General features: G+C 48.5%; 1 protein-coding gene across 5 annotated transcripts in view; it reads right to left on the reverse strand.

Annotated features, from left to right (window-relative positions):
* GK5 (glycerol kinase 5) overlaps positions 1–18,065 on the reverse strand; it is a 105,562-nt gene that overhangs the window by 3,294 nt on the left and 84,203 nt on the right. For 4 of the 5 annotated variants that reach the window (XM_050965975.1, XM_050965974.1, XM_050965973.1 and 1 more), the window contains 2 exons: positions 17,831–17,964; positions 15,156–16,568 (listed from right to left, as the gene is read on the reverse strand). In XM_050965975.1, the coding sequence (XP_050821932.1) occupies positions 16,414–16,568; positions 17,831–17,964 (289 nt within the window). In that variant the 3' untranslated portion in view covers positions 15,156–16,413. Of the gene's footprint in view, positions 1–15,155; positions 16,569–17,830; positions 17,965–18,065 lie in introns of those variants that run through there. The other variant, XR_007776030.1, reaches the window with a different exon arrangement.

Consider the following 18,065-nt stretch of genomic DNA (forward strand, 5'->3'; position numbering starts at 1 on the left):
CGTCTGTACCTCCTGTCGAAGGAATTGCTCGTGAGAGGGGTCCCTGAAGAGGGACGAGGAAGGGGGGCGGGAAGGAGGAAACGATGTAAACTGCAGGCGGTATCCCGTCTGCACCGTACGCAAGACCCAGCGGTCCGATGTTATTTGGGTCCACGCCGGAAGGAAAAACGAAAGGCGGTTGGAAAACGGGGGGGAAGGATCCGTGGGGGAAAACTGTTACTGCGCCCTCGGGCGCACCTTCAAAATGAAGGCTTGGGTCCAGGCGGGGGCTTAGAGGAGCTTTGATTCTGCCCCCCTTGGTTCCCCGAATGCCTAGGCCTTCCATTCCTGCCATGGCGCCTATTGAGGTCCTGCCGTTGGCGGAACTGGGGGTATGGCCTGCGCTGCTGTTGCTGCTGTGGCCGGAAGGGTCTGCGCTGCGTTCCCGGCGTGTGCATCCCTAGGGAGAGCATAATGACCCGATTGTCCTTGAGACTCTTAAGTCTGGGGTCTGTCTTTTCCGAAAACAGGCCCTGGCCTTCGAACGGGAGGTCCTGGATGGTATGTTGGAGCTCCGGTGGAAGGCCAGAGACCTGCAGCCAGGAGATACGGCGCATCGTTACCCCCGAGGCGAGGGTGCGGGCAGCCGAGTCTGCAGCGTCTAATGAGGCTTGCAACGATGTTCGTGCAACCTTCTTGCCCTCGTCTAGGATGGCCGCAAATTCTTGGCGGGCGTCTTGCGGCAGCAGCTCTTTAAATTTGTCCGCTGCCACCCACGAGTTAAACGCGTACCTACTGAGCAGGGCTTGTTGGTTGGAAACCCTGAGCTGCAGGGCCCCAGCCGAGTAGACTTTGCGTCCAAGGAGGTCCATACGTCTGGCCTCCCTGGATTTGGGGGCTGGAGCTTCCTGTCCATGACGCTCCCTGTCATTCACTGACTGCACCACCAGGGAACACGGTGTCGGGTGGACATGGAGGTACTCGTAGCCTTTGGAGGGGGCCATGTACTTCCTCTCGACGCCCCTCGCCGTAGGGGGGATGGAGGCCGGTGACTGCCAGATTGTATTGGCGTTGGCCTGGATCGTCCTAATGAAGGGTAGGGCGACCCTGGTGGGAGCATCCGACGAGAGGATGGTGACAATCGGATCCTCGATCTCAGAGACCTCCTCGGCTTGTAGGCTCAGATTCTGAGCTACTCGCCTAAGGAGGTCTTGGTGCGCCCTGAGATCCAGCGGGGGGGGGCTACTGGAGGAGGTGCCAGCCACCGCTTCATCAGGGGAGGAGGATGAGGAGACCCCCGGCAAGAAAGTGTCCAATGGGGGGTCTCCCTCGGCCCTCGCCTCTGTCTCAGGAGCCAGAGCGGAGTCTTGCTGCTTGGACCCTTCCTCTCCATCCGGGGAGGGAGGGGGGCGAGACAACGAGGCTTCCGGCACCCTGTGCTCCGCCGTCGCAGGCCTAGCAGGAAGCTGTTGGGGGCGCTGGGCTTGATGGTATGCCCATGGGGTCCAAAATCCCCACTGCTGCGGGCCTTGGTCCTGTTGCGGCGGGTCTTGGAAGAGCGCCACGTGCCGGTCGGTGCCCAGCGCATACCCGCTGTCTGTCTGCGAAGACACCGACGGCTGCCTAGAAGGCCATGGCGGGGCCGACCCTGGCTGGTAAGGGTCTGCGCGGGTCGGCACTGAAGATCTTCTCGGTGCCGGGGATCGGTACCGGGAGTCATAGCGGTGCCGGGATCGGGACCGGGACCGGGTTCTGTCTCGGTGCCGGGATCTGGACCGGTACCGGCCGCCGCTTCGGTGCCGGGATCGGGACCGGGACCTGCCACCGACGCGGTGCCGGGAGGTCGACCGGGACCGGGACCTGCCACCAGCTCGGTGCCGGGAGGTCGACCGGTGCGGCGAGTGACGGCGGGACTGGCTCCTGGAGTCACGGTGCCGGTATCGGCGGCTGGAGTCAGACCGCGACCGTCTGGAGGTCGATCGGTGCCGCGAGTGCGACCGGTACCGCCGAGGGGAGCGGTGCCGGGACTGCGAGCGGCGGTGAGATCTTGATCGGCCGTGGCGTCGGGACCTGGATCGCGAGCGCGAGTCCCGAGACAGTGCCGACATCATGGGCTTGCCTCTAGATGCGACCCGCACCGGAGGTACCGGGGGTGGCAGCTGAGTAGACTCCGTTAATGCAATAAGGTCCCGTGCCGAGGCGAAGGTCTCCGGCGTGGATGGGACCAATAGCTCAACCCCAGATCTTATGGGGGAGCTTGGCGGCACCGGACTCGACGGACCCGCCGGGCCCGGAGTCGACGGTGCCGGCGGCGCCGCGGCCGATGTCGAGGCCGGGCGCTCCAGTCGGGTCTGCCTGGCTGGAGTAGCAGACGCTGACGGTCTCGGCTCTGCACCCGGTGCCGGAGAAGGTCGGTGCCGGGGAGTCTTCCTGGTGCCGGTGCGATCCGGTGCCGGCGCCGAGATCATGGCCTGCGAAGCCGCCGGGTCAAGTGCCGCCTCCATGAGGAGAGTCCTGAGTCTTTGGTCTCTCTCCTTTTTTGTCCTGGGCTTAAAAGCCTTGCAGATGCGGCACTTGTCCGATCTGTGCGATTCCCGCAGGCACTTCAGGCACGCGTCGTGGGGGTCGCTGGTAGGCATAGGCTTCTTACAGGCCGCACACTGCTTAAAGCCCGGCGAACCAGGCATGAGCCCGGTGCCGGGTGCCGGGAAGGGCTACAGCCCCCGGCGAACAACTATCTACAACACTATTTACACCTAATTACTTAACTAACTACACTTAACGATCTAAGTAACAACTATAACAATAACGAGAGTTAACAAGGAGAGCTAGGGACGTGGAGGACAGCTATGCCGCGCTCCACAGTTCCAACGACCGACACGGCGGTAAGAAGGAACTGAGGAGCGGGTGGGCCGGCAGGGGTATATATCGAGCGCCATGGCGGCGCCACTCCAGGGGGCGACCTGCCGGCCCACTGGAGTTGCTAGGGTAAAAAGTTTCCGACGAACGTGCACGCACGGCGCGCACACCTAACTGGAATGGATGTGAGCAATCACTCGAAGAAGAATTTAAAATTCCATATTAAAAATCACAGTAAAAACATAGGATGCGCTATATTAAAAATACAGATGTCTGGTAAAACTACTAGCAAATATTTACTTATAAATATTTTTAATGATTATTTGCTATAAAATATAAATTAAATAGCACAATGACATCCATCTGCACAATGTTAAAGGTAAATGATTAAGTGTTAAGAGTAATGAGCGTAATAAAAATAACATTTAAAAAAGTAAACAATTAGGTGATTCAGTGAATCACAGCTGTAGATAAGACAAATTTGCAAACTGCTAGGAAAGACTTTATGCAGACAAATTAACTCACAAGAGATTCTTTTAAACAAAATTTGTGACAGTTTTTGGGGGTGTATGTAAAATATTTCACTGAATCAAGTCTCCTTTATCACCTCAGCACGTTATATCAGACAGAGAAGAGCTGCCATGTCAAGACATTGGGACACCTTGTGCCTTTAAGGACACAGCCCTGGGGAAGCGTGTGCTGAAATGTACTGTCCTGTGAGAAGGAAATGAAAAGTCCCTCTGCCCCCACTCTATCTTTGCAAAGACAGTAGCTAACCCCACTTTTATCTCCTCTGCCCCTCCCTGTGCCAGGGTTTTGCCCTCTGCCAGCACCTGTACCCTTGGACTTAACCCCGGCTCCTGCTGTTTCTTCCTGATTTTGCCCCTCAGCTTCCCCTGCCTCCAGCTGTTTGACCCCACTGGCAGTCAGTTTCTGCCCCCTGCGCAGACTCTGCCATCTGCCCAAAACTCCTTTAACCTCTGTGAACAGATTTTAATCCCTAGTGAAAGAAGCAGCTACAGCAGCTGTTACTAAGCATGCTCAGTATGAGCCAAGCAGCGCACTCAGAGCCCTGCCTGCCTGCCATGGTCCTAGCACCAGGGTGAGTCTGCTCCAGCCTGGCCTGTGATCCTGCACCCTGAACTCTGGCCAACACCGCTGGGCCTGATCCTGTGGGGGAGTGGAGCTGATGCTGCTGGGCCAGGTCCTGCATGCCATCCCATTTTTGCATCCCCTCTGGCTCTGTGCCCTGAGCTGCTGCCCTGCCCTAGTTACGGCCCTTTCTCCAGCCATTAGCTGTTTCTGGGCAGGGTCCCTTTTCCCATTCACCTCTGAACAGAAGTTTTAAGTCTATCCAGCCTCTTGCCTTATACTGTGATGGCCCCAGAAAGCCAGTCTACCTAAAGGCTACCAGCTGGGCTGTGCTTTCTCTCTGAGGACACTGACAGTGTTTTTACCAGTGATCCTACAGCTCTGTCTCAGCAGAGTACATTTATTTTAAGGACAAAAAGAAGCAGACTGAGAAAACATAGAACAGCAGCAGCAACAACAAAATAACCACAACAAAAGTTCCCTTGTGTATGCTAAAACCTTACTAGAGATCACCCATCAGTCTTAGGGGCCCAAGTAAACCAAAGTCTTTCCAATCCTCCTACAACAGCTGGACACCCCTCCCCCGCCCCCTTTGGACAGAGAGCTCTGTCTATTTGCTTAATCAAAACAAAGGCTCCGTGTCAGTTCAAACTCAGCTTTTTATACCAAAGCCTCTTCTTTCTTTGAGTCTCTGGAAAACCTAGTTTAAATCAGTATATGCAAATACTCGAGGGCGTAGTGGTTTTCTGGAGCCGTTTACAACCTCCAGGGTAATCACCCCCCACCTCCACTGTTTAAAGTTCCTGGAATAGCTGTGGTAACCTTCTCCCATGGAGTAGAACACATTCATACATAAACCATTCATACATTTAAAACAATGGCTTCCAAAGATACTGCGTGGGATAGTAACATCTATCTTAGCCAGGAACAGAGGTGGCTGCCCCCTAGCAACTATAAGAGCCTGTCACAAAGGGCTGCTCTACACCCACTGTTAGTGCCTGCATAACTATTTTGGTTGGGAGTGTGTGGGTTTATTTTTTCCAAAGTAGCTATATCAGTACACCACCTAGAGTGATTGCAGTTAGAACAGTATAAAAAGTGACTTGCAGCAATAAGTTATTCCCTTTCCTGTATGTGATTAAGCTATACCTCCTGTGTAACGGCATGCATACTGAGGGTATTGTACTGTTTTTTTTAACTGGTACAGTTAAAGCGGTACAACTTGTATGTATACAACAAGACCTAACACACAGCTACTGGGCTTCTTTTGCTCAGCTGGTAGAAAAAAAAACGGTTACCTACCTTTTTGTAACTGTTGTTCTTTGAGATGTGTTGCTTATATCCATTCTATTTTAGGTATGTGTATGTTCACCTGCACAGTTGTCAAGAGATTTCTGCCTTAGTAGTATCCATAGGGCCGGCTGCAGTGCCCCCCGGAGTTGGCGTGCTCATGCAGCAGTATATCAGGCACCACTGGCCCTACACCCTCTCAGTTCCTTCTTGCTGGCAACTCCGACAGAGGGTAGGAGAGCGGGTAATAGAATGGACATGAGCAACACATCTCAAAGAACAAGAGTTACGAAAGGTTAGTACAGGGGTCGGCAACCTTTCAGAAGTGGTGTGCCGAATCTTCATTTATTCATTCTAATTTAAGGTTTTGTGTGCCAGTAATACATTTTAATGTTTTTAGAAGGTCTCTTTCTATAAGTCTATAATATATAACTAAACTATTGTTGTATGTACAGTAAATAAGGCTTTTAAAATGTTTAAAAAGCTTCATTTAAAATTAAATTAAAATGAAGAGGCCCCCGGACCGGTGGCCAGGACCTGGGCAGTGTGAGTGCCACTGAAAATTAGCTCACGTGCCATCTTCAGCACCCATGCCATAGATTGCCTACCCCTGGGCTAGTAACTGTTTTCTCTTCTTTGGGTGCTTCCTCATATCCATTGTATGCTAGGTGACTCACAAGCAGTACCCTCAGAGTTAGGCTCGGAGTTCACAGCTTAGCAGCTTGCAGGACTGCCCTACCAAAACCAGCATCATCCCGGGCCCCTTGAGTAAGTGCATGGTGGGACGTAAACGTATGGACAGACCAGGCGGCTGCTTTACAGATGTCCTGGATAGACACTTGGGCCAGAAAGACTGCTGAAGAGGCCTGCACCCTGGTAGAGTGGGTGGTGATGATCGCCGGGGTGGCACCTTCGTTTGATCATAGCAAAAACGAGTGCAGGCAGTGATCCAAGAGGAAGTCCTTTGAGCGGATACAGGGCAACCTTTTATCTTGTCAGCTACAGAGACAAAACTGCATTGACTTAGGGAATGGCTTGATCTTGTCCATGTACAAGGCCAAAGCCCTCCTGACATCCAGGGCATGCAGCCTGCACACCTCCTCCAACTTATGCAGCTTCAGAAAGAAGACCGGTAAGTAAATGTCTTGGCTCAAATGAAACTGAGAGACTACCTTGGACAGGAAGGCCGGCTGCAGTCTCAGCTGGCCTTTGTCCTTGTGTAAGGCAGTTTTGAGGTGAGCAACCAAACCTCGGATACCCGGCAGGCCAAAGTCACTGCTATCAGGAATGAAGAAGGAGAGAGCAGGAAGCCAAAGGCTCGAAAGGGAGTCTGTGAGCCGCAATAGCACCAGATTCAAGTCCCATGGAGGCATGAGATCCCTAATGTGAGGGTAGAGGTGCTCCAGACTCTTAAGGAATCTGGCCGTAATATCCTGAAAAAAAGCCAACCTGCCCTCGAACGGCAGGTGGAAGGCTGAGATGGCCACTAGATGGACCTTGACAGATGAGAGAGACTAGCCCTGGAGCTTGAGATGCAGGAGGTAGATTGAGCTGCAACAAAGCTTGCTTGGGACAGACACCTTTAATTCACAATCCGGCAGGTGAACCGCTTTCACTTGGCCAGGTAGGTCGCTTTGGTGGAGGGCTTTCTACTTCCCAGCAGGGCTCTCTGAACCTCGGCCAAACACTGCTGCTCCTATGCATTTAGCCATGCAGCAGCCAAGCCATTAGATGCAGCGCTGCCAGGTTCGCGTGCAGAAGACTGCTGTGGTTTTGGAACAGGTCCGACCTTATCAGCAGCTGGAACTGGGTCGCCACCGAGAGGTCCAGTAAAGTGCTGACCCAGTACTGGCATGGCCAAGCTGGCGCTATGAGGATGACCTTCGCCCTGTCCTGCTTGATCTTTATGGGGATCCTGGCCAGTAAGGCACCAGAGGGAAGGCGTACATCAGAGCCCCTGACCACAGGAGCAGGAAGGCATGTGACAAGGATCCTCTGTCTATGCCCCGAACTGAGCAGAAAACATGACATTTTCTGTTTTGCCTGGACGTGAACAGGTTCACCCAGGGAGTTCCCAACTTCTGGAAGACAGAACTGACTACTTCCGGGCGAAGGGACCACTTGTGGCGAGATGAGAATGTCCTGCTGAGGCGATCTGCCAAAGCGTTCTTGGCCCCTGGAAGGTGAGTGGCTACAAGGTAGATATTTTGCTGCAGAAAGAAGTTCCAGAGCCAGAGGGTTTCCTGGCAGAGGGCAGATGACCTGGCTCCGCCCTGCCTGTTGATATAGAAGACTGTAGCTGTGTTTCCATCAGAACCTTAACCACTATGCCCTGTATATGAGGTAAAACGGCTTGGCAAGCTAGGTGGAATGCCCTGAGTTTCCGGACACTGATATGCAGAGAACTATTGTGTACTGAGATTGCCCAGGTAGGCTCCCCATCCCAAGTCTGAGTCACCGACGAGGCTGAGGCCACGAAAGGAACTCCTTCCAGCACTAATGTGGGATCCTGCCACCAGCTGAGAGATGATGGTATGCTGTCCGGAATCTTGACCACCCAGTCCACGTGGTGCCGGATGGGGACGTAGACTGATGCCACCCACATCTGTAGGAGTCTTGGGCACAGTTGTGCGTGCCAGACCACATAAGTGCATGCCGCCATGTGACCCAACAATCACAGGCACATGTGGATGGTGGTGAGCAGGTGGGCTTGCAGGCCTGAGATGAGGTCTCCCATAGCTTGGAACCAAGTCTCGGGGAGGAAGGCTCTGCTCAAGAAAGAGTCGAGAACTGCACCCAATAAAATCAATGCACTGCACTGGTGTTAGGGTTGACTTCTTATTTATTATCAGCCCTAGGTCACAGCAGATGGAACAGACCAGACTGAGATGCTTCCGCACCAGATCTGGGGACCGGCTCCTTATCAACCAGTTGTTGAGGTATAAGTAAATTTGGACTCCTAGACATCGCAGGGAAGTGGCCACTGCGCTAGACACTTTGTGAACACTCTTGCGGCCGACGAGAGGCCAAAGGGCATTGCCATGAATTGGAAATGGTGCTGGCCCGACTGAAACAGAGGCAGTGCCAATGCCCTTGGAAAATGGAAATATGCAAGTATGCATCCTTTAAATTGAGCGTGGTATGCCAGTCGTCCAGATCAAGAGAGGGAATGATAGAGGCCAGGGAGACCATGCAAAACTTTGACTTTTTCAGAGACTTTTTGAGGCGACACAGGTCCAGGATAGGTCTACGGCACCCTTTTGCCTTCAGAATTAGGAGTAGAATCCTCTGCCTTCCATGTTCCGAGGAACCTCTTCCACTGTTCCAAGGCGCAGGAGGTTTTCGACCTCCTGAACAAGGAGTTGCTTGTGAGAAGGGTCCCTGAAGAGGGAGGGGGATGGGAAGGCTGGTCACCTATAAAATTGCAGGGTGTAACCCGAAGAAACTGTCTGATGGTATTGACTGGAAAGCGTAGAGGTGATTGAGAAAGGAGGAGGATAGATCTGGTACACTGGCTGGAGCCGTCGTCCTCAGGTGCACCCTCAAAATGTCTGCTTTTGGCCTCCCTGATTTTTGGGAGGGTCAGGCTGCACTGCTGGGCAGGAAGACGATGAACAACATCTCTTAGGCACCCTACCCTTGTCTTTCCTCCTGTAGGAGCCTGACCTGGAAGCCCCCAGGACCTGGACTGTGGCAGAGGAGGCAAGAGTGGAGGATGGAAGGCTTCCTAGACTGCTGAGGAGTATGCCGGCTCAAGAAGTGGAGGGTGGCTTGGGAGTCCTTAAGCCTATGGGGCCTTGAGTCAGTTAGCCTGAAAAAAAGCCCTGTACCCTTGAAGAGGAGGTCCTGGATTGTGGCCTGCATTTCAGGGGATAGCCCAGAAGCCTTGCAACCACAAGCTACACCTCATGGCCACTGCTGATGCAACCTGGCTGTCAAGTCCATAGCATCCCAGGTCATCTGAAGGACTCCCCTGGCCACTGCTGTGCCTTCGCTCACTAACGCAGTGAACTCTTTCGCATGATCCTGTGAAATGATTAAAGGAGTCCCACAGGTTGAAGGTATAACGTCCCAGCAGAGCCTGGTGATTAGACACTCCGAACTGCAAGCTGGCCATCAAATAAACCTTTTGACCAAACAAGTCCAATCTCCTAGCGTCTTTATTCTTCGGTGTTCCACTAACCTGTCCCTTTCGTTAACTGTGGACACAACCAGTGATGCCGACAAATACTCAAAGCCCTTTGCAGGGACATAATATTTCTTTTCCATCTTCTTGGAAGACAGTGGAATAGAGGAGGGAGAGAGCCAAATCATTGTAGCAATCTTGAGGATCCCTGGGTGGACGTCCAATATGACCCATGCTTGGGGGGTGGCTGAGATGACGTTGAAGAGGTAGTCAGCCTCTTCAGCGACCTCAATTTTCAGGCCAAGGTTTTCCGCCACCCGTTTAAGGAGACCCCAACTCTCAAGCTGGTAGCAAGCAACCTGGGGGGGTGTGACAGACTGGTATCTTGCCCCCAGTAAGTCTCAGCGTGTTTCGGTAGCCCCTCCCTCCCCCCGCTGAGCCAGTAGCAAGGTCCTACATCGCCATTAGGGCCAGGGCCTGGCAGAGTGGGAGAGACTCTGGCTATTAGGCCGTACTGCCCTGCAGCCAGGGGCAATTCTATAGACTCTGGCCATTAGGCTGCGCTGCCCTGCAGCCAGGGGCAATTCTATAAACTCTGGCCGTTAGGCCGCGCTGCCCTGCTACCAGGGGTGTAAATGCTCACAGAGGGTCTGGTGCTCCTTAAAGACATCCGCGAGACTGCTAGGGTGGGATGGCCCTGTGACCGCCTCGTCTGGGGATGATGACGAAGACTGTACCTCCTGCAGGAGGGTGTCGTCCACTTCCTTTGTGGGGAGGGTTTCCTTGGTGCTGGGGTGCAATGCACCACACCGTCCTCTGCATTGGTACCGCATTCTGACTGCAGTGCCATGGATGGCTTGTCCGATGAGGCCAGGGAGGGTTGAGAGTATTGGACCGGCATGACGAAGCACCAGCATCCCCATCAGGTTCCAATACAGCCATTTGGGAGGCCACTGACCCTGCCGCACCGGTGCCATGGCCGGTGCCTCCTCAGTCTCCAGCACTGGTGGGGAGTTGCCCCTCCTCGGCTACAGGCTGGTCCGACCCTGACCGTTGTACTTCCGGCAACCATGGTAGGGCCGTCGAGGCCTGGGTATGTTAGCTGACCCCAGTGGGCAAGCGGCAGGGTGACAATGAGTTCATAGATTCATAAACTTAAGGTCAGAAGGGACCATTATGGTCATCTAGTCTGACCTCCTGCACAATGCAGGCCACAGAATCTCACCCACCTACTCCTGTAACAAACCCCTAACCTATGTCTGAGTTATTGAAGTCCTCAAATCATGGTTTAAAGACCTCAAGGCACAGAGAATACTCCAACAAGTGACTCCAACAATACTCCAACTCCCATGCTGCAGAGGAAGGCGAAAAACTTCCAGGGCCTCTGCCAATCTTCCCTGGAGGAAAATTCCTTCCCGACCCCAAATACGGCAATCAGTTAAACCCTGAGCATGTGGGCAAGACTCACCAGCCAGACACCCAGGAAAGAATTCTCTGTAGTAACTCAGATCCCACACCCATATAACATCCCATCACAGACCATTGGGCCTATTTACCTGCTAATAATCAAAGATCAATTAATTGCCAAAATTAGGCTATCCCATCATACCATCCTCTCCATAAACTTATTAAGCTTAGTCTTGAAGCCAGATATGTCTTTTGCCCCCACTACTCCCCTTAGAAGGCTGTTCCAGAACTTCACTCTAATGGTTAGAAACCTTTGTCTAATTTCAAGTACTGGCGTTGTAAGTTGCCAGAGGCCAGTTACATTTAACCTTTGCTTAGTTTTTCCCTAGCCTCACATCTGTCTCCTGCTGCCCAATTTCAGATCTTCTAGGGGAGAAAAGGAAGTGCTCTTTTATTCAATAATGAATTATTGATGTGTGTGATGGTCCTCTCTTGATGACGGTGGTAGGGGAGTATCACCTAGTAGTCAGGGGTTTAGGGTCATGATGTGCAGGCAGGTTGTTGATAGGGAAGCTCAGGCCCTCTCACTTCACTGGGCTCTGACCCAGGGCCCTTTGAGCGCTATCAGTGCTCTGACAGCCAGGGCTGCTTAAGCCCAACTTGAGCAACTTCCTATCACCTCTGCCCCCCGTGACTGTCCCAAAGTCACTATCTTGGTTTAGGCGGTGCGAGGGATGTCTGCTCACTAAAAATGACCCTTCTGGCATCTGTTGTAGCAAGGTTGCTCTCCTTTCTCTATCAAGCAGAAACTGCATCCTCTGGTGGTATGGCCCATCCTCTTGAGCCAGCTTAGTCCAAGGGCTTTTCCCTGCTGGGGTAGTTCAAACAAGTAAAAGGGGATTAACCAAGTTGAAAGTTCATATGAGAAAGAAAGGGGAATGCTTTCCTCTCAGGCTGTCTCTACAGCAGATCCTCCCTTCCATCAGGGAGGGACCTTTAGGCAGCTGTTTAGGGAGAGATTCTGCCTTCCCTCAGCTCTTCTTCCCTGGAGCTGCCTGCTGCAGGTCTGCGTTCTTCCCTGGGCTGCCACCAAATGAACTGCTCCCCTGTCTTTTAACTCCTCCTCCAGTTGGTGCATTTCCTACAGGTGTGGTGGGGCACAACTGGCTGGATAGTTTTTTAATCCCTTGTTGCCTAATGTGGAGTTTGTATACTCCATCGCACTCTGAAAAAGAACTCAAATATTTGTGTTATATTAACATCTTTCTACCATCTCTAAAATAGCACCAGGCTGAAATCTCCCTCCCTGCCAAGATTTGACTCTTCTTTGTTTCTGGGTGCTCTGTGTAGAGAATACAGTATTTGCAAGTGCAACAACCACCCTCCGCCCCCTTTTTTGTTAGCTGATTGTATACATCAATACTGCTGTAAGATTCCTACACTGTCTCTACCTCATATTTCATAATAATTTTACAGTGCTATACATACTTCATGGCAGTTATTGGTTACAGTTTTTTGGCACTAATGGGGCTTTTAATACCACAGATGCCACAAAATCCTCAGGTGTCAGAACTGGCAGGTTATTCGGTGGGTAAAGTTAAAAGCTGATATACCTGGAAGGTCTGTTGATAGCTTTGTTATATCCCTGTGGAACTTGCTTCCTGTTTACACTTGTAGGGCCAGTTTCTTTCAACTTTAAAACTTCTATTTACCATGGCTTCTAAAGTTTCTCAATTTTATAAACTTAACCCTGTTTTAATGGAAACAGTACTTACCTTTGAAAGATGAAGTATCAATATAGGCTGCTCTTGGAGTTGAAGAGATACATGCTAGCCCCATTCAGAGTTAGGAGATAGTAAAAGTGATAAGTATTTTTTAATCTAAAAATTTGAGTTCTGGTATATATTTATATATCTATCCTAGGTACAAAAATCTATAGTTTTCCTTTAAGGGAGAACTCTATCTTCATATGGTAATTTCGATGTCACCAGAGATCGGTGGCAGTGTTCAGCGGATTGGCAATGGGAACCCAGCGATCTACACCTAACACTCAGCGAGCGGTGCCAGTCTGTTGAGTAGGTCTTCATGCTGGGGAACGTTGGCGTGCCCGTAGCGATCCATACCAGCTCTCCAGTGACCAGTAATGGGGCTCCTGAGACCTGCATCTTGAATTGCCGAAGCAGTGCTGCACACTCGGAGAGCGGCTGGGGTGCTCGTGGCACCAGGGCTGCAGGGACAGGCACATCTCTGCCAGTGTGTGCGATCGCCTCTTCTAGTCCGGGGACTGACCCTGGGAACTCTGATGGGCGGGATGATCCATGCCCGAGGCATAGTGGCTCTGCACAGGTGAGCACTGGTGGGACACTCCTTGAGGTGAGAAGCGGTGCCACACTGATGGGGACTGTCGGAAGGGTCCCAAGGTGGGTTTGCCCCTGGAATGGGGTACCGCTGTAACCGGCGTGGATGGCACTGGTAGGGACAGGATATACTTAGTGGCCTGTAGGGCCTCTGGTGTAGACAGCATCGCCAGGTGCTGAATGCCTATGCTGCTCTCCAGGGTGGCGGGTGTGTCCTGAAGTGGACTAGTCTGCCTGGTAGGAGTTGGGGCCTGACCTCCGTCCAGATGCAAAGAGCCACCCCTCGTGGGTCTTCGCTCTCCTCCGGCACTCTCCTTTCCTTTATGGGATGAAGAAGGTTCCCTCTCAGCCCTTCTTTGCTTTCTAACCGGTACCAGGGAGGTGGATCAATGACGGTCTCTGGACGGTGCTGGAAGCGCGCTCGGAGAGGAATCCAATCTGGATGTCTTTGGTGCCGGTGCAAGTGCCAACTCCATAAGGAGCGCTCGGAGACGAACGTCCCTCTCCTTCTTGGTCCGAGGTTTAAAACTCTTACAAATGCAACACTTGTCGCTCAGATGAGTGTCCCCCAAGCACCAAAGACAGCTACTCTGGGGGTCACTGACAGGCATAGTTTTTTGGCAGCAGTCACAGGGTTTGAAGACCAAGGAGCAGGGCCTCATGCCTCATGCGTAGGCTAAATCCCATCGAGGACTTCGAACTAACACTAACTACGCTAAGGGAACTAACAACTTTTAACAACTATATACAGCAAAAAATTTCACAACGAGCAATTGAGAGAGAAGCTTGCTGAGGCAAGAGAACGTTCCAGCACCATCACTGGCGGTAAGAAGGAACTGAGGGGAGGGGGAGCTAGCAGTGCTCCTTATACCACGGTATACACACGCCACTCCAGAGGGCACCAGAGCTGGTCCCCTACAGATACCATTAAGGGAAAAACTTCCGGCATTGGTGCATGTGGTGAGCACACACACCTACAATGGAATGGACACGAGTAATCACTCGAAGAACCACCAGTCATTTTTTTTTATATATCTGCAAGTACCTGAACCCAGTCTCTTTCAACGCTTCTCCATCCTTGATGGCTCTCATCAAGTCAGGACTCTTAGGTGGCCATTATCCTAGCAGAAGGATTGTCACCCGGGTTTTCAATCCTCACATCTGAATCATGTGGGCTAGTAAAATATTCATAAACTTGAATATGGCATACCAAGTTAAAATATAAGTACAGATAAAATAAAAGTATAGATTGGAAATATTTGCCATTTGTGCTTTATGACTGAAGATGCCCAATTGATAAAAAAAAAGTAGAAATTACATAAGCTTTTCAAACTAAAGAAAAACCTATGCCTAAGGAGGAATCTAAAATTCAGTCAACAGTAAGGAGTGTGTGAAAGGCCTAGCATTTTCAAATAGAGGTTGATGTAGATGAGCTTGTACAAAGTCTTCACTGCTGGAACTGAAGTAAAACTAACATAAATTAAAGAAATGAACTCCAAAGAAAACAGTCTGGAAAAGTGGCTGGACTTGGAAAGTTTGAAGTTAACTCCAAACCCACAATCTTCTTATACACCTCTACCTCAATATAACTGACCCGATATAACACAAATTCGGATATAACATGGTAAAGCAGCGCTCTGAGGGGCGGAGCTGCTTTACCGTGTTATATCCAGCAGCGGGACTCGGGCAGAGATTTATAGGGCTCGGGGCTCCCCACAGCAGCTGGAGCCCTGGGCCCTTTAAATCACCATGGGAGCCTTGGCGCCGCTACCCGAATATAACATGGTTTCACCTATAACGCGGTAAGATTTTTTGGCTCCCGAGGACCGCGTTATATCGGAGTAGAGGTATATTATTAGTATACAGGCATAGCAATTTGTTATGGATACATATTTCTGACAAAAAATAAAATAGATAAATTTGAGACTAGAGTCATACTAATAATCTTTGTTTAAAGTATCTCAATGCAAATTTTATTGATTTGAATCCTCAGTATGTTAAAAATCTATTCTTAAAAGAAGTTAAAAGCAAGTAGTCCACATAGATCAAGAGCTAAAAAGTTTTAATTTTTTAAAGAGTGTTAAGATTGGAATACATTTTGCAGTTGAGCGACTCCTGACAAAAAGGGGGTATAATGAAAATTATTAAAGACTCTTAGTGATAGCTAGATGCTGCTATAAACTATAACTATGTTATATGCATTATAATTTTTATTCCATTTTTTAAAAGAGTAACACTAAAGTATGTCTTCAAAAACAAAGTATGTTTGGCTCTGCTTTAGCACAATATAATTTAATAATGATGGCTTAGAAAACATTAATACATACTTTAAAAAAATAGGATACAGTATGTAATTACTTTTAACTGCTATTTGTATTAATTAACAACAGTACAATATCACCGACTTTTATTACAAAATTAAAGATTTGTTGAGCGGCATATCAGAGAAAAACTGTTGGCTATAAAAATCATGAAATGAAATGATTTCATGTAGTACTGATCCACCATATTTATATTTAGACTTAATATAGTGCCTAAGCTCTAGGTACTGTACAAACGAACACACACCATGCACAAAAAACTGGTTACAAATATAGAGTCTGTCTAGTCAATTAACATGTAATATATTAGCTCACAGTCAGCAACACATACCCATACATAAAGTACCCATATTAAATGAAGTCCACCATAAGTGATAAAATCCCACATGCAATCACCTTGTTCATCCAAGAAATGCCCATCGAAATAGAGTTGCCTTGCAGCATGCCCTGAAGGTTAAGAAATGCAGGCTTTTTCAAGCCAAAGGAAGGGAACTGAGTTCCAAAGTAGAGAACCCCTCATGGAAAATTCCCTGACAATAAGACAGACAGCTAAATTCTGCATTGGGTTAAGTTTGTAAGTGATCTCAAAGTGTATTCCAATGCAGAGCAAATTATAGTAATCAAATCTCCATTTGACAAGGCAAACAAGAAGCATCTTTTGCCACATCTCCCAACCTTTGCTCACCATAACTGGGATAAGCATCCTTAGTCCCCACAGACCATCAGTCATCTTATACTCCACAAATGGAAGTGGCATTCAAGATTCTTGTGGATCCTCACATCACCAAAGGGACATGGGTGCTGCAGCTGATCAACAGGTATAGCAAGGAGGATATGATGGGTCAAAATGCAGTAGTAAGTAATCTAACAGAAGTAGGGAGGATGTGTAAACTCCATTAAAAAAGTGTTGATTTAATTTTTATTATTCTATAAATTTCAAGGTTTCATTAATACGGTCATTTTAAAAAAACGAATTCTTCCATTAGTATGATGTCTGGTTGTACCAATTCAAGGAACGTTGTACTGCTTTTGTCCAATTATCCATGGCAAGTTTGTATTCTCCAGAGTCCCTTTGAGGCTCAAAAACAATTTCAGTTCGCCTCAGTTTCTTTAGTTGTTCTTTGTCAGTCCAAAACCCTGTAAGTACAAAGTTAATCCTAAAGCTTAACTGCAAATATTGTGTTGGGAACAAATCCATACAATTGAACAATAATTACACTTAGGAGCATGGTGAAGATAATTAGGATTTTCCTAATTCATCCCAGTAACTTTCTTTATAAAGTAGGTGAATATTTTACATTCTGAAACAATTCCAATAGAATCCATTTAACTGAAATGCTGAGAGTGTATCTGCTTAACTGTGATGGTTTCCAAGGAACAGATTTAGTACATCAATGTTCATTTAGGTTCTGTCAAGATTAGGAAAATGAGCAAGGGGACAATAGGCCTCAGCCATGGGTGGCCTCTCAATTAGGAGGGACCAGAGGAACCAAGGGCAACACTGGTCATTTTCCTGCTTTCTTACTTAAAAGAATAGATAAATGGCAAATCATACTTCATGTTGCCTACAAGACTATGTAAAATATGCAAACAAACAGTTCACACCTATAAATTATATACTGAAGGGCCCTTTGTCTACTTCAGGCTGTTTCCTTACTCTGTTTTAGCTGCACAATAAGTCTCACCTTAATATATATTTTAAAATATTGTAATGTTTTGTACTAGGCACATTTTAAAAGCCATTTAATAACACAAACAGCCATCAACAAAATATATTCCTATGGACCTCCATTAATAAAGACCATTGCTTAATAGACACATTTTGGTTATCATTGGAGCCTGCTTAATTAAATAGATTGATCCTACTTTACTGGAGCTGAATTTTTTCTAACAGTCAATTCACTTTATACTATCCCTTTTGATTATTACTGTCAAAATCTGAAGAACAAAAGAGGATTTTCTAAACTTATTTTACACATTTAGATTGTAATCCTGAAAACATACATGTACTGTATAATTTAAACTGACATCATTGGGACTACTCATGTGCATAAATTAACCAAATGCATAAGTGTTTGCAAGACCAGGGCATTAATTTGTGTTAGATGCACTGTCCCATTAAACTGGTTTTATATATTTTGCCCCATCCTCTCTCCCCTCTGTTCCATCACACACAGATGTATGAATGAAAAGCACAATTTTAATCTTGGATTTCCATAATGACAGTGAAACTGGTTAACTGAATATTTAGGGACAATTTATTATCAAAAAATTAAAGAATGACAAAGTCATGTACAAGTTCTGCTGATCTATTTGTAGTCTTGAACCGTATGCATTATAATGAGAAAAAAATAGTCAGCAAATATTTAGATGGAAAGTTTTTCAAAGAATATACATACCTAAAGCAAGACCTGCTAGAAAAGCAGCTCCAAGACAAGACATATCTGTGTTTACAGGCTTGTCTATCTTCTTATTAATTAAGTCAGATGTCATCTGCATGATAAAACTATTGTTACTGACACCTCCATCAGTGCTGTGTGGGAGCAAACAAAGGTAAAAGGTTGAATTTAATAAAAATATTTAGCATCAAATGTTCAGAAACAACTTCTGGGTTTGCATACAGATACAGAAATC

Source organism: Gopherus flavomarginatus, chromosome 8, assembly GCF_025201925.1.
Source record: "Gopherus flavomarginatus isolate rGopFla2 chromosome 8, rGopFla2.mat.asm, whole genome shotgun sequence".
Taxonomy (NCBI): domain Eukaryota; kingdom Metazoa; phylum Chordata; order Testudines; family Testudinidae; genus Gopherus; species Gopherus flavomarginatus.